General features: G+C 37.7%; 1 protein-coding gene across 17 annotated transcripts in view; it reads right to left on the bottom strand.

The window, feature by feature from the left end:
• The window catches only part of MAST4 (microtubule associated serine/threonine kinase family member 4), a 568,209-nt gene that overhangs the window by 48,320 nt on the left and 504,326 nt on the right, over positions 1-15,563 (bottom strand). For all 17 annotated transcript variants that reach the window (XM_067730872.1, XM_067730855.1, XM_067730861.1 and 14 more), the window contains 6 exons: positions 14,274-14,431; positions 12,240-12,315; positions 10,190-10,399; positions 6,312-6,413; positions 3,786-3,918; positions 240-307 (listed from right to left, as the gene is read on the bottom strand). In XM_067730872.1, the coding sequence (XP_067586973.1) occupies positions 240-307; positions 3,786-3,918; positions 6,312-6,413; positions 10,190-10,399; positions 12,240-12,315; positions 14,274-14,431 (747 nt within the window). The remainder of the gene's footprint in view (positions 1-239; positions 308-3,785; positions 3,919-6,311; positions 6,414-10,189; positions 10,400-12,239; positions 12,316-14,273; positions 14,432-15,563) is intronic.

Below are 15,563 nucleotides of genomic sequence, written 5' to 3'. Positions count from 1 at the left end.
CATGGCCCTTTTTCTTTATAGATCTTATTCAAGTTTCTCATTTTGATTTTTTGTGCATGATTTCTCTTTATTAATTTGTTTCTCTTTGAAGAGAGGGGTTAAAACTGTATGCCTGGCGCCTTGCATATAGAAGCACAATAAATATGTGTTGAACAAATAAAGTAATTAGCACAGCCAAAATCTCCACATGCTAATAAACAGAAAAACCAACATCATATTTCATCGAGAAAGATACTTACTTTCACCGATTCATCTGTTTCTGGTGTTTCTGCTGTCCCACTATCATAGTTTCCCAGCTGAGCCATTTCTAAATTAAAAAAAAAAAAAAAAAAGCTAAGTTTAAGAGAAATAGGACCATTGTAACTAGACAAGAGTACTATGCTAAAACAAAAGAAGCACAATGTCTCCCATATTAAAAAAAGAATTTACTCTATACTCCAAAGTACACATGAGAAAATCTTAATGCCAACATGGCAAGAACCAACAACTGATATTGATATTTTGAAATTGTTCATTTCATGCCCTTTTTCCTAGAACTCCACTTCTTATGAACACATAGACACAGCTACTTAGAGCTGGGTCTCTGCTCATGGTAGCAGGATTCACTGGCTGACACAATCACCACAGTTTGGAAAGGGTTTGGGGGCTCAATGATTATACTTGTAATCAGATACTCAAGAGAGGCAAGTTTCCCAGGCTCTGACAGGCATCAGAGATGCACTGACTACAGCTCAGAGATGAGTCCCAAGTTGTCATGAGCATCCCTTGCTCCATTCCTTCACGTCCACTGAGAGCTAGCCGTCCTAGTACATAAGAATCCACAACTTGTCAGAAAGGAAGCAATGGTAGTTGTTAAGAGGAGTTTGGAGTTGAAAAGACTCGAGTTGCCACCACTAAGAGCACTTACTAGTGGCTTTTTAACCTTGGGTTCTTCCTCTGTAAGATGGGAACAATATTATTCATCTCTTGGAGTTTTTTATGAGTATCACATGTGATAACGCATGTAAAGCTCTTAGCATGTTGACTAACGAAAATTAAGTGCTCGCTGAATGTTGATTGTTATTTATTACCATTAATTGTATCATGTAAAGTAGTCAGTACTAGGCTGGATGCCACATGCTTGACACCAGCCTAAATTCTACCCTAGTGGTCTAGTTAAGAGACAAAGCATTTCATTGCTCAACCTACATTGGAATGCGTCCTTAAGTCTATATAAGTAAATGAGAAAACCTAATTTATTTTACCATTCATTTTGATTTTTATCAAACAATGCACACTTAAGAAAAACCAAAACATGTTTTACTAAAAAAAAGAACATGAAAAGATTTTCTCCAAAACTTTAAAAGGGGGTTATTGCTAAGTGGTAGTAGGATCACAGGTAATTTGAATTTTCAAATTTTTGAAAATCGAACGTGTATAATAAAAAGTTATAGTTTTCAGTTACATATTTTTGTGTGCATTAATATTATTTCTTAGGCTCTCAGAATTTTATGTATTCATGTTCTTATAAATATAATCATCCTTTTTTGGGAGAGATTACACATAAAACACATGAAGCAAAGCAACAAAGGAGTGTTGTCTTTAGAGAAAAATTAACTCCAGAAACTAAAATAACTGGAGATTGACACTATCCCAGTTTACTTACAGAGGAAGTTCGGGAATTAAAAATGAGCTCAGTACAAACTGTGTGCTTTCTTGGTGTCATTCAAATGACCTCAACGTCCTATGTGACTAGCACTTTAGATTTATAGACTAGGAGGTAGACTATAATGTATTCAGTTGGAGGGGCTCAAAGGGGCAATTTTACTATTATTTATTTATGAAGCATTATTACATCTTAGGTGCAGAGGTGAACTCATATAATCCTAAAAACAACCCTATGACTAGGTACCATTATCCAGTTTTTATGGAAAACACTGAGGCACAAAGAAGGTCATCACAGTGTGATCAAGGTCACACAGTCTGCACTGACGCTCTGGGTAGTCCCATTCCAGAGTCCCACTCTTAACCTTCAAATGTCAGGCTTTAGGTCTGCTGGTGTCCATGACGACAAGAAGGGAAACAAGTGTAGATCAGCGTTTGCAATAATCACATTTTAAGTGATTAGAGCAAACAGATTAAAAATTACCCTCAGATCTGAATCAAGAAAATTAAGTGTTAAAAACAACTCCCAGTGATAGATTGGTATAATTAAACATGAAACTTGTCAAAAATCACTATTAAAGTGTTTTAAAGACAATAAAGGCATATAAATGGGCCTCAGATTATTCACCTACCAAAGGTTCAGCCTACAGTGATATTTACTACCAGGTAAGAAAACTGTGAAGAGCTCACTCAGTCTACAATTCAAAGGTTGACACAACTAACTCTGCCGGCGTGAAGAGTCACCGTAATATACTTTGACAGTCTCCCCCACTCCAATTACTTTCATAAAAAAACAAATTAAAAGATGGTTCTGTTTTAAATAGAGTTTCTGCTAAATAACTATTATCTGGGAAATACATATTATTTGTAAGCAGTGGGTAGTAATGGAATGGAACCAAGAGTCAGCTTTTGAAGCAGGAAGCTAAGGCATCATTTTGTAATGCCTGAAGAGATTTTTAAAACCCATCTAAATACCATTAAACATCTGCCCTTTTTATTTCAGTGATTTAAACCATTTCTGAAGACTCATGATTCAAAAAGGTAAAGATGGTAATTTAAAAGCTATGGGGGAAAAATCTCTCCCCAGGGAACTTTTCAGAAAAGCAGCCACCAGACTCTGATAAGTGATGAATCTGTTGTGGTACTGCTTTCAGTACAGTATAAATTTATCTGGCATTATCTCCCGGTAACGCATGCATCATTTCACTGGAAGCAAAGATTCGATGGCCATAAGAGCAAATAAAGCAGGGGAAATAGGAGAGCAGGCAGAGAGCAGCAGTTTCCCTGACTGTAGATGGGAAACTCTCTGCCAGCAGTTAGCATCATCACAAACAACTTAGCATATAACACTTTGCAAATTCAACTTAATGACCCAGGAAGACAATTTTGAATAAAGGAGTCTATGATTGCTTTTGAGTCTTTTCAGGCAGTATATAACCTAAGTGTTTTAAATGACAATCCCAAACAATAATGAACAGGAAAAGGTGGTGGAAGGAGTGGTTTCCCAATATCAGATTTGACAAAAGATCACGAACAGGGTGCTTCCTCTTCTCTGCATTTAATAGCATTAGACCTATTTTTTTTTTATTTGAATCAACCAGGAATCCTTGTATAAGTTCTAAAAAACATTTCCCCCCAACTGGCTCTCCAGTATATTACTATTTTTCATACCTTTTTGAGACAAGTAAGTAAAAATAGATTTACGAACACTGAACCTGATTTAAAGTTAATCTTCAGTTATCAGTTACCTGACTCCCAAATTACATTTAAATGTCACTTTTAAATTAAATGTAATTAATTCATTTACCAACATTTTCAAAACGTGCACCCTTGAGAAGAATCCAAAGGAGCTCTGCAAGAGAAAAAATACCCCCGGAGAAGATGGAAATCTAAACCCTTCTTGGATGCTCTGGAATTGTTAGGCTGATAAGACTCTAGGGTTCCAAGGTCTCTTCCCTACTCTAGTTAAACACAAAATTCAACATATAGTTCTTTCCTTTAAATCACAATTGGTCCCCAAATTTGGCCTTTTCAATAGACAGAGCCAAACCATGAGGAAAAAATAAAGACTTGCCACTAAGTTTTTCCATGAGGCCACGGTGCCTGAGCAAGTAAAAGTTTAGCCCCATCAGGGTACTCACCTTCCAGAGGATCTTTATTGAGACCCAGCTGGCTAATGATGTACCTGGGAATGTCAGTTTTGATACCCTGTCCTTCTTTTGCATGGCCTTCTGCTGCTTCCAATAGGTAGTAAAATTCTTCAGGATCAAATTCCTAGCAGAAGACAAACAGAGATGGATACTTCTTCGAGCCAAAATTGCAGTTTTATTACATAAACCACATTCACAGTTAACTTGCTGGATATACATGATATAAGTTATTTATACAGATAGAAGGCAGATGGATTACTTCATTTAAAAAGCATGTAATTTTCAGTTCATATTCAAAGCCTAATCATATTCTAAGACAATACATTTCAGTACTTGGTAACCCAAAGATAATTTCCATTTCCAACTTCCTTGTAATGTGACTTTGAAGGTACTAGGCTCCACTTAAGATATGTATCTTATTGAAAATGAACAGCTCGGAATTTGTAATTGCGCCTTTTTAGTAAAGTTTTAAAAATCTGTGAATCTCATCCAGAAGATTCAGTTTCTCTCTCTATACAAATAGCCACAAGAGAAATAATGTTAGGATGCATTTTTCTCAAAGGTTTTGTAGGAAACTCCCTTGGTACAGAGGTGTCCAAAAATATGAGAAAGAAAAATCCCCAAATTTTATCACCGAGCTCGAAAATTAAGTTATTAATATTCACATAATGTGAACATTAAGAAAGAAAACTATGAAATTAGTAACTCCAGTTACCTCTGTCTTCAGTAAAAATTTGGGAACACGTTTTTCCTAAGTATTTTACTTTATTTTGCTGTCTGTTGCTTCTAGTATGTAATAAAGATCTTAGGATCACATCACTCTAGATGGATGCCGCGGATTTATGTGTTGTAAACAATTATAGATTTAAAGCACAGTCACTGTTTTCAGTTAGATTTCCTAGATCCTCCCACTCCCAGAATTTTTCTCATTTTGATTAGTGCCCCATATAGGCAACTGTGGAATCTCAGTATTTCACCTGAGAATTACTCAAGTATTTCTAAAGGCCATATGAAAAAGCATGCTACAGAGTAAAGCCAAACCATTGTCCACGCTCAGTACCCTTTACATAAAACTACAACCAGAGACAAGGCAAGCCTGGGACTACAGGCCTAAGATGACTGGTCGGGGGAAACATTCCCTAAAACTCTCAAACTCCAGCTTCATTTGAGCTTTAAACATCATGGAAAGCAGCAACATCTTCAGATCTACTTCTAAGCTCACTTGTTTCTATCTTTGATAGGCTACATGTACTTTTCCTGTTTCTCTTCTGATTAAGAGTGATTACTGTTAAAAAAAAAAGTCATTTCCCCTTTTAGGGCAACATCTCTCTTAGCATGTCTGCTGCCGTCCAGAGAAGCAAGTTTTGATGCTAAATGGTATTTTCCCCCAAATTGAACAACTGCAGGGGAGTACAAGCCTGTGATGCATAATTCAAAAGGTACAACAGCAAGAGCAGGAAAAACTCAGTCTTCTGCCTGTATCTGCCAGTCACACAGTTCTCCTCCCCAGAGGCATCCTGAGTATTCTTTCCCTTTATCCTCCCAGAGACACTCACTGCTGAATGATGCTTTTGATTCTGTGATTCCAAGGGTCCCGGCCATTGATGGAAAGCCTTCCTCCACCACACACCTACCTTTCTCCTCCAGACTCACCATCCACCACATCTCACTATGCACAGGTATATGTTTACGGGGCTATAAACATTTCACTGTTATAGAAAACTATGAATCTTAATTAAAATAAGAGCAAAACCAAAGCAATATCACCATGTCTGTACATATGTGTACGTAAAATTCTGAAAAGCTGTATTGTACTCAGTGTTATAAATAACTATTGGCGAAACTTAAACGTGAGTTTTGACACTACGTTAAGCCCCATAAAACTATTCTTATGTTCGAAGCTTCGTCTTTGTTCAGTGTTGACTGAAATCTCAATCAAAATTACATAAAATAAAGCAAAGATTTTAAAACAGGAAAATGGTCACTGACTAAAGAAAGTTAATTGATAAAACAAACTAATCTTGGAAAGTCTCATTCCTTTAGGTCTGGATAAGGCCATACTGTATTCTCCGAATGGACTGCTGACTAGCACTTATTTCGAACATGCCACATTTTAAAAGTAACAATTATAACCACAGGTCACCGTATATCGTATCTCTCATTTCCCTCTCTCTTCATCTTGGCACTTCCAAAAAAAGTGGGGTACAGAGAGTGTTCTAAGTGAGCTACAACATAGAAATTATGCTGAGATAAAGTCAAGCACATTATTTCATGATCACTTTTTAGGTTTGACCAGACTGTGATACAACTATCTCTTAACACAAGTCCTAGAACTTTTACTGAAAACCAGACAAGAAAAAGCACACACGGCTGTTGTCATCAACATTCACGTGTCGCTGTTTCTCTCGACTCTTTCTATTTAGCTCTTTGAAGCCAAATGCAATTGGAGCTTTCTGGTGGTCCCTGCTCTCCCACAGTTAACAATAAATAACAAAATCACCTCGAGGGGCAACTCACCAGGCACTCTAATAACCGAGCAGGACGGGCAATAACAATTAGGATCTTTCGAACTAGCTGTTTAATAAATGCCAATTCTCCACTTTCTGAACGATCATGAGCCTATGAGGAAGCAATGAAAAGAATGATGAGACAGAGCTGCTCCACTAAATGGGAAAGAAAATCAACAAAGCATGCTAATTAGATAGCTGCAAATATCCAAAAATTAAGCGACTTAGAAAATACTTTTAAAAGATGGAGAAGCAGACATTATCTCTACATAAATGGACACTATTAAACGTCTACATCTACAAAATGGCTCTATCAGCTAAATTTTAATTGTAAAACTTTGATTTATTCTCTGTGTTAAAAATCAAATATTAGGGCTCTCAATGTGAACCATGAGTGAAGTACACATTAAAAGTTTATGACACACTGAGTACATGGTACAAGTAGAGTGGGCAGTTGACGAGGAACCTTGATTTTCCAGATGTAACTTCTTAAATGTATGAAATGGCTAACACAGTGAAGGACTGATTTTGTTAACCTGGGCATTTAACACATTAATGAAATATGTTTTATATATACAACACTATTAGCCTGTAAGTTAGTTATTTCATAATATGTAAGAAGTTGTACACTGCTTATTTCAAATGTTAGGTGAATACTGTTTATACTTGGATACATACATATGAATTTGATTTCACATAATGAATAAATAATACCTAGATACTCAACTCAGTAAAACTTAACTGACTCAAAATCTTCTAAAATTTTATTTTACATGTTGCCTGACATGTGAAATCTAAGCACAAAAGATATCTTGAGGACAGAACTTAGTTTATTAACAGTCATTTTAATTTTCAATATTTTTTGAAGAAATGAGGTAAATCTGTATCAAGGCAGATATAAAACCAAAGTTTTAAAAGTTTAAATATAAACTCCTACACATGCTCACTTTCACGCTTTCTTAATTTTTATGATTTGCTTTCCTTCAAGGATTAAAAAAAAGTATCAAGGTGATGTTGGTGCAATAGAATATAATTTCATAGATATGGTAATAAACATTTAAAATCATTCTTGAAGGTGCTTTATTCTGACAAGAAGTGTCAGACCAAATCTATGAAAAATGATTATACTTAGGAGTAGTATGTTTACTAAATTTAAGTCATTAAATCAAAGGCAACTTTCCAAAATGTAGGTAGAGAAACCATATACAGGAAAAGCCAAAAAGCTAACATTTAAAAGAAAAAACACAGAGAAAATGACCACTGGTGAATAACTGTAGAATAGAATGTGTTTAAAGACAGCCAGGTGTTAACTATAACTATAGGTTCTAGTAACCAGTAAGGATGTCAGGACACATACGAGGAGACATACATAATATTTAAACTGTCTTTAAGTTTTCTTTTCATTTTTTGTTTTGTAACAAAAACGGGTTTAGGAAGATTCAGTGAATGCCAAGAAATAAGGTTATATGTCTTCTTTATAGTTTATCCTTAATCAAAACTAAACAGAAACCCTTAAAGATGAAGCCAAAAAAACCCACCTAACTTCTGGATTGATCATCCTCTTACTATAATAATTACTGCTTTATAAATTAAGGAATATAAAGAAAATCTAAAAAGCCTAAACATGTTTGGGTGGTCTCTTCAAGGAGAAACAAGAACTTTATATCTTAAAAAATTAAAAATAGCTCAGATTATACAAATTCCATTTCAAAAATGGTAAAAATAATCAGTTCATTCCAACTTCTTACTTCTGAGAATTATCAGCCGCAACCGAGGCCAAAACATACAATGAATTACACTGACACAAATACTATCTTGTCTACTATCAATAGGGGAGATGGGAACTCTGTTAAAACAACACCAAACAAAACCACACGCTCAGCATGAGAAGAGAAATAGTTTAGTGGCTGCCGGCAGCAGGCTCCAGCATTTCTGGATTCCCTGTGTTTGTACTTTAAGTGTTGGTCAGTATCAAAAATACGGAGACTAAGATTTGAGAGCAGGTTATAGCTTCCTGCGCATTTTATTTTCTTTGGCTAAATACACCTAAGTGAAAAAAAGAATGGAGACATAAAAGCTTTCCTCTGGAATTGACCTAGACCTCAGGGCTTTAAAAAGGCATCAGTTAAATCAAGCTACTCAACCTCAGGGGGACTTGGCCTGAGTGTGCAAAGGATTGACCATGGGAACAGTGGCGGGGAGACAGGCTAGGCGGGCACACAATGTCATGGCTGGGAACTGACAATAATTGCATCGACGGGAAGGCAAAGCCAGGCCTCACAATGTGATTCTATCCAAAGGAGCAAGTTCCCCTGCGACCTGTTAGCTCCAAACTCTGGAAGGACACTGTGAGTATGATTCTGAAGACAGTTTTAATTTTCACAAAAGCACTGAGGGAAAATGTTTATCTGTGAAAATAAATAAGAAAACATCCTTATTCAAACCTGACAACGCTCTTTATGTTACACACGTATACATGCTTCTCTGCCCAAGAGAGAAATTTCTCTAAAAGTCAACAATGTTAATCTATTACATGGTGCATTCAGATGATTTTTGAAACCCTAAGATTTTTTTAGTTGCCATGAAACAACCTGCCAAGTCTATCATACAGAAACAAAATTAAGTGGGGGATTTCAATGTAAATAGCTTCAGCTTTGGGTTCTACCCTTTTCAGGGAATGCCTATGAAGGAATGAACCACAGAACTTAACCAGTAATTATGGTAATAGCCTGGGACTGAACTATGGAATTAAGGAAGAAGTATCTCACAGAGGTAAATTAATTTTCCTCATAATTTATAGTAGAATTGGTCCATGACAAATTGGAAATTGACAACAAAACCTGAAGACAATGTGTTCATCCAAAAACAGTCTGAGAAACATTCCCTTAGTGAGCTGCAAGAGGTTGAAATGTGAGAAATGGGAATGGAGCATAGAAAACTCTGTTGGGAGGTTTAGAATGGAAAAGGGAGGAAAACTGGTGGCTGCTAGTTAGAGAGGGATCATCTCATCTTGCCACAACTAAATTCAGTATGAGCAAGGACAGATGGATTTCTAGAAAATTAGGATGCCAATATTTTCTTTCAGTTCCATGCAATGATTTACACAATCATGCTTAGAGAAAACCACCTACGGTTTTATTTACATGGGCATAATGTATGCCGATGGGATACAGAAATACAATATATCCAAACATATCGGCTAAACAGGTTTTACTTGTAGGCTGTGGCTGATCGATTTCAGTCAGGACAGCAATATTATGCATTAATTTGCATTCCACTATACACACTCCCTTCCTGTCCTGGGTGTTATCAGGAGCTAGGACTGCAAGTGTTAGGCCTGGAAGGGGCCTGTGTTTATCTGTCATTTTAGAAATTGGATATTTTGTTAGAAGAAAAACTGACACTAATGAAAATATAAGTTGCCATTTACTACCCAACACCACCTGCAGGTTGATTAATAGGACACATGGCCTGGAAGAAGCCAGCAATTTTCCATTTAGCTTTTCCAGATATTAGAACTAGATTGCATCATCAAATAATGTACATACGCTCAGGCAATTTCTAACTTTATGGTTAAGGAGGGGAAAAAAAAAACCACTGCTTCAAAATCCTTCACAATCCACTTATCCTAGAGCCATAGATTGTTGGGACCCAAGGTTCCTGTAAAGGTTATTAACATTAACTTTCTATTACTCTAAATGTTGACCAGAATCCATTCACAGCAAGTAGCAATCAATTTTTTTTTTTCTTCTTCCTCTTCGCTTCCCTGGAATATGAACTCTGTCTCATGGCTAAAACTTTCTGAGCAAATGCTCTCATAAAAATTTTTCTTATTTCAGGGGAAAAGCAAAACAAAGCAGAAAACTTTATAAGGTGTAGGGTCTATACCTCATGTAGCAACTTATCTAATTTGTGCTGCAATTCAAGGAAGTATCGTGAGGTGATGAGACCCTGGTGGGATTTATCCAAGCAATCACGAGCCAGTTCAATAATCTGATGGTGAGTGAAACTAAGCACTCCATCTGCGAGGGGGAGGACGTGGTCCGGGGAGTAGCTGGTGATTATTTCCTTTAGGCGCTCTTCCATCTGAGCTGTAGCCTGTTTAGAGATGACAGGCACACACGGATGTAATACAAGGAAACATATATGTAAACAACTCAACAGTCACATTTATCTAGCATTTACATAGACCTCTACAAGTTATTAAATAGAATTCTAGAAATTAAATTTAAAAGAAGCCTCCCTTCTGTAAGATACTATAATGGTACATATATATCATTATACACTTGTCAAAACCCACGGAATATACCACACAACAGAGAACCCTAATGCAAACGATGGACTTTGGGTGATTATGACGTGTCAGTATAGGTTCATCGATTATAACAAACAGACCACTCTTCGGCTGGGGGGGGCGGGATGTTGATGGGAGGGGGCTGTGCATGTGTAGGGTCAGGGAGCATTTGGGAACTCTCTGTACTTTCTGTTCAATTTTGCCATGAACCTAAAAACTAAAGTCTATTTGGAAAAAAAAAGAAAGAAGAAGCAGCAGCAGCAGCAGCAGCAGCCTCACCATGTGGGAAAAAGATCTGAGGTATATAGGAGAAACTGAATCTCCCAGGGTGATAATTACTTTTTTCCTCTGCCCTATCAAATGTAAAGTGGTACATGTAAGCTTCTCCAAATAACTCAGTATCTGTGAATCGCTGTGCTCTCCTTTCAGATCTTGGGCTCTTTCAGATAGATTGCCAAAAATATCAAATATTGTAGCTCTGTTTTTACCTATTCAAAAATCAGGATCGTTGCTGGAGTTCCACAGCGTGGACCAAGAGTTTGTTCCTTTGGTTGTGTTTTAATGTACTAGGAACAAGCATCCTATACCATCCTTACTCATACCTCAAAAAGCTACATCATGGGCAAATGGCCAAGGGGATTCCCTTGGTAACATAAATCTAAAATTTCCTTCCCAACTTTTATTTCATTCTCTGGGATCCCCGACTGCCTAATCAATGTTCCTTGCCTGCATTAATTGTATATGCTGGGAGACTCCCTCTGCCTCCTGTTCCCTTCTAAAATCCTAACCAGTATTAACTAGTAGAGTCAGGATCTATTTCCCTGGTGAACAAGTGACATGTGATAAATGGCTAAAATGGCTGTAATCAATGAGATCAATGTTGGGTTCATTCCAAATAATAAGTACTCTACTCCTGATTTATGAAGCCAAAGATTTCCTTTTGCTCTATTGCCTAGGGTTACAAAGGTGATGGGGGAGGGACAGGAACAGAATGGAGAAATTGCTTCTCCCGAATGTGTAGGAACACGCTGGTGGAAAAGCTGTGGAGACGAGGTGACGGGAGCTCCCTGCAGCCAGGGCATCCGGCAACAACCCTTCGCCAAGGCCTCTCTGGCTCAGTCCAAATTGCTGGTCTAACAGGGAACACTGCAACTGGACCTTTCCTTCTAAGAGAGTTAGACGCATGATTGCTAAAGAGATTGGAAGCCACAGAAAAGAAAAATTGGGTGAAAAAAGTAAAAGACTTTCGTGACACGTACCAACTTACAGGCTTCTGAGGAAGGAAAACAATTTCTGCTTGACCATACAGCAGCAGGCCCAGAACACGGGCAGAAGGAGCACCAGGGTCCAGAGGCCTTTCAAAGCTGACGCTCTCTGGAGTACCTCACCAGGCTCACCCAGTGGGTAGGACAACCAGTGGCACTCACGTTACAGCCAGTTCAGCCCACGGAATGTGTGGCTAGTTCTCGGCAGCTTTTAAAAATGTTTAGTGGTTTTATCTTTCTAAAGAAGGCTATGGTGCTATTTTATAAAGAGAGTCATCAATGGACTGGACCATGACTTCCCACGACAAACACCTTACAGATGCTAAACCTAGGTTGCCCATTTGTTTAGATGCTAGGCATCTTCAATTCAACTCATTACCTTTGGGAATCTTTCCTTGTAGACATGGTTCATCATAATTATTTCATGGTCACAGCAGGCAGGAGAGCGTCCAGGGCTGCAAGCAAAGCAAATTACCCTTTTAAACTTGCCACAGCATGAAATGAAAATAAGCTTTTCACTTATAAACAATTGGTTGCATCAAAAGTACTATGCAGTCTTTGTAAGAAAAGTATATTAGGTAATAAACTACAAAATCAGTCATTAGCACGCATACATACTCACAAACGCACAGAAACCCTGAATAGTGTTCATAAAGAAAGCTCCAGAAGTGGAATGCTGCAAATTAATTATAGCTACAATATAAAGGTTCAGAAAATGCTCTTAAATTGTGATTATATTTTGTATGTGGCATGCGTTTGCGTGGTTCTAGAAACCAATTAATGAACTGCAATATAAAAGAAGACAGGGTAGCTACAAACAGCAACATCTAGGGCACGCTGAACTGTATAATTTCACACTTTCATCAGACACCTGCGCTCTGCCACGTACCACTGAAGAGGTTTAAGAGTTTTCCATGGCACAGGTGTTACCACTGAAATCCATTTTCTGGCCTGGCAAATATTTATTTGGGATGCTGAGGAAGGCATTGTGTACAGTAGTAAACACAGGCATACAACTCTGTGTTTTCTCTATTTCAACAGTAGGTGCCTGTTCTTTCCTAGTGGTATACAGTCGGGCAATTTCAGTGTGAGTTTATATATTCCGCAGAGGACATAGCTGCTTGTAGTAGATATCCTAGGAACTCCTTTCATAAAACCAAAAATGGCACCCATGTGGTAAAATACGATGAATGAATATGTATTGAATGAACACAGCTCTAAATGGATTCGTAAAATTGGTCTTTTATTCCATATCTCAAAATAATCTAACACAATTATGCCATGTAGCTGTTTTTACTATATGACACTAAATAAGAAGGGTACAAAGGGAAAACCCTTCTCAGAAAACTCTGATGCTCAACTGAACACCTGACAAACTATGTTTTACAATAAACCTTAATATATCAAAGCGGACCAGTTCTACAGCATGAAGATCTCATACTGTGGAGGACCTGAAGAAGGACTACCCTGCTCCCCTTGCAGAGAAGGACCTGTTGTCCAGCTGCTGGGATTGAAGAAGGCTTCAGCTGCCAGTCCCTTCAAGGATGGCCTCAGCTACAGAGCCCCCTCACCCAAGGCCATGTCCTTCCCAGGGTACCACATCCCAGGTCTGAGGCAGGGATATAAAGGAAGGGCCATCTGGCCCAGAGGGACAGCTCTGATGGGTCATGTCATCCCTAGAGCTCCCTGTGGGGTGGGCTGCAGCTGTCAGGTCTGCACTGCAGCTAGATTTCTCCCTCTGCCCAATCCTGCTTCCTCCCTAGCTCCCACAGACGTACTTCCCAAGCAATCCCTAATAAACATCCTGGTCTGTGTTATAGAGTCTGTTTCCTGAAGAGCCAAACGGTGATATACGTAATTTTTTGAGACAAGGCCAAAACAAAACTGGCTCTACTCAATGTCAAATGGACTACATATGGTACCCACAAAATACAAGGGATACAAACTCCTAACAATTTGTTCCTAATCCTGGAGAAAGTAAGACTTGTGATGGGAAGAAAGAATGGAAGATCTGGGTGGCTTTTCGTTAAGTGGAATCTGAATTCCACACGAGAACCCAAACGTGCTGTCCTTCCTTTTCAGCCAAGCCTCTTCCTCGTAAAATATTAATTGATGTCGCACCATAATTAGATGGTCTTGAAATTTCCAATGGCTCGAAGTTTCTCTAGGTGGTCCCTGTAGCCCATCACGGTTACTGCTACCACATCAATTAGCAAATTGTAAGGATTTAAAAGAAAAGTACTAAGATGCCTTTCAAGGGTAATTCACAATATCACGTGTAGATGGAAAACTATATATAGTAGTTCATAAATTAATTAGCACATATATGAATTACAGGACCAAAAGTCTTCCCTTGAAATGGTTGAAAAGAGATTATCCAACTCCTTGAAATTTTTCAATCAGGGCTACAAACCTCAGACTTCGGGAACGGGGGCGCATGGGTGTATTCCTGCATCTGTTCTCTGTGGCGATGCTTTCGGTGGTACAAAAATGTTTTGATAAGAAGTGTAATTCGTCTGGTGTTGGTTGATATGGTAACTGGTGCAACTTCTCCTGGGAGGAGCAGGATGACTAAAACAAACCAAAGTGAGGTTTTAGGACGAAAATTAAAGAAATTCTTTGAATGAATATGAGATCACAGCATTAAATTTTGTTATATCACCGTTTTATACTACATCCTTTCCATGTAATAATTACAATAGCCAGTGCCTCAATGTATACCTTGATGTTGTCTCTGGGAGGTCAAAATGGCTTCCATATTTCATCTCATTTGTCTATAAGATAATTTCCCCAAACAAAGCTTACTCTCTGGAGAAAACCCAGGCTCTGAAAATGGATAGGACCCAGTCAAAGCCACAGCAAGAAAGTGACAATTGGAGTAAGAATTTAGGTTCATTAAATGACAGATTAGTTCACATTGGTATCCTTGCTTCTACCACTCGCCACAAACACTGTGACTTTTAGGTAAGTAACATAAAATGAATTCTGTGATGTATGGTCATAAATAGGTAATGGGATCTCTCTTTACAAATCAGGCTATCCTTTGATGCAATTTCCATCAATATGTGTCCTGGGTAAAAAGGAGAGGGGATAAAGAAGATACTTGTCTTACTAATGCCATTGTTTTAAAAATTGGAATTTTCTATTTCTGTCTTCTTTGGCTTAGGTTTCTTTAAAAAAAAAAAAAAACCTTCAATGGTGGTGAGTTTGCATGACTTCTGACTACATGAAAAATCAAATCCAAATTCAAAGAGTGAAGATTTACAGAAAAAAACTGTGCTTCTAGTCCTCAAGGCAATAAGAAGAGCCTCCCCCAAAACGTTCTGAGTAATGGTATCATTCAAATAAACATTTGGTCTCTCAAGATAACCATTTTGCAAGGGACGGTATCCATATGCATGTGTAATTTTCCACTTGTTATTTATTAAAAGTAATATTATTTTATAGTTATACCTCATATTTATAGGTATTTATTTTCGTATTTCCATTCTTTCCCTCAGCAGAAAATAATTCATCTGGTAAGAAATACATGGGAGATGTCCTCCTACTGCTTCAATTCCATATTACTTATATTCAAATTAAAAATTATGTTCTGAATATTATCTTGGAAAAGCTCTGCAAATTAATTTTAACTACAAAATTTGAAGTTAAGAGAAGCTGCAATAGTAAATATTCTGTGGAAGGACTGATTAACTCCACATGG

This window comes from Pseudorca crassidens, chromosome 3, assembly GCF_039906515.1.
Source record: "Pseudorca crassidens isolate mPseCra1 chromosome 3, mPseCra1.hap1, whole genome shotgun sequence".
Lineage (NCBI taxonomy): Eukaryota > Metazoa > Chordata > Mammalia > Artiodactyla > Delphinidae > Pseudorca > Pseudorca crassidens.
Note: the sequence above shows the minus strand (reverse complement) of the source record. Positions and strands in the feature narration are given on the sequence as shown.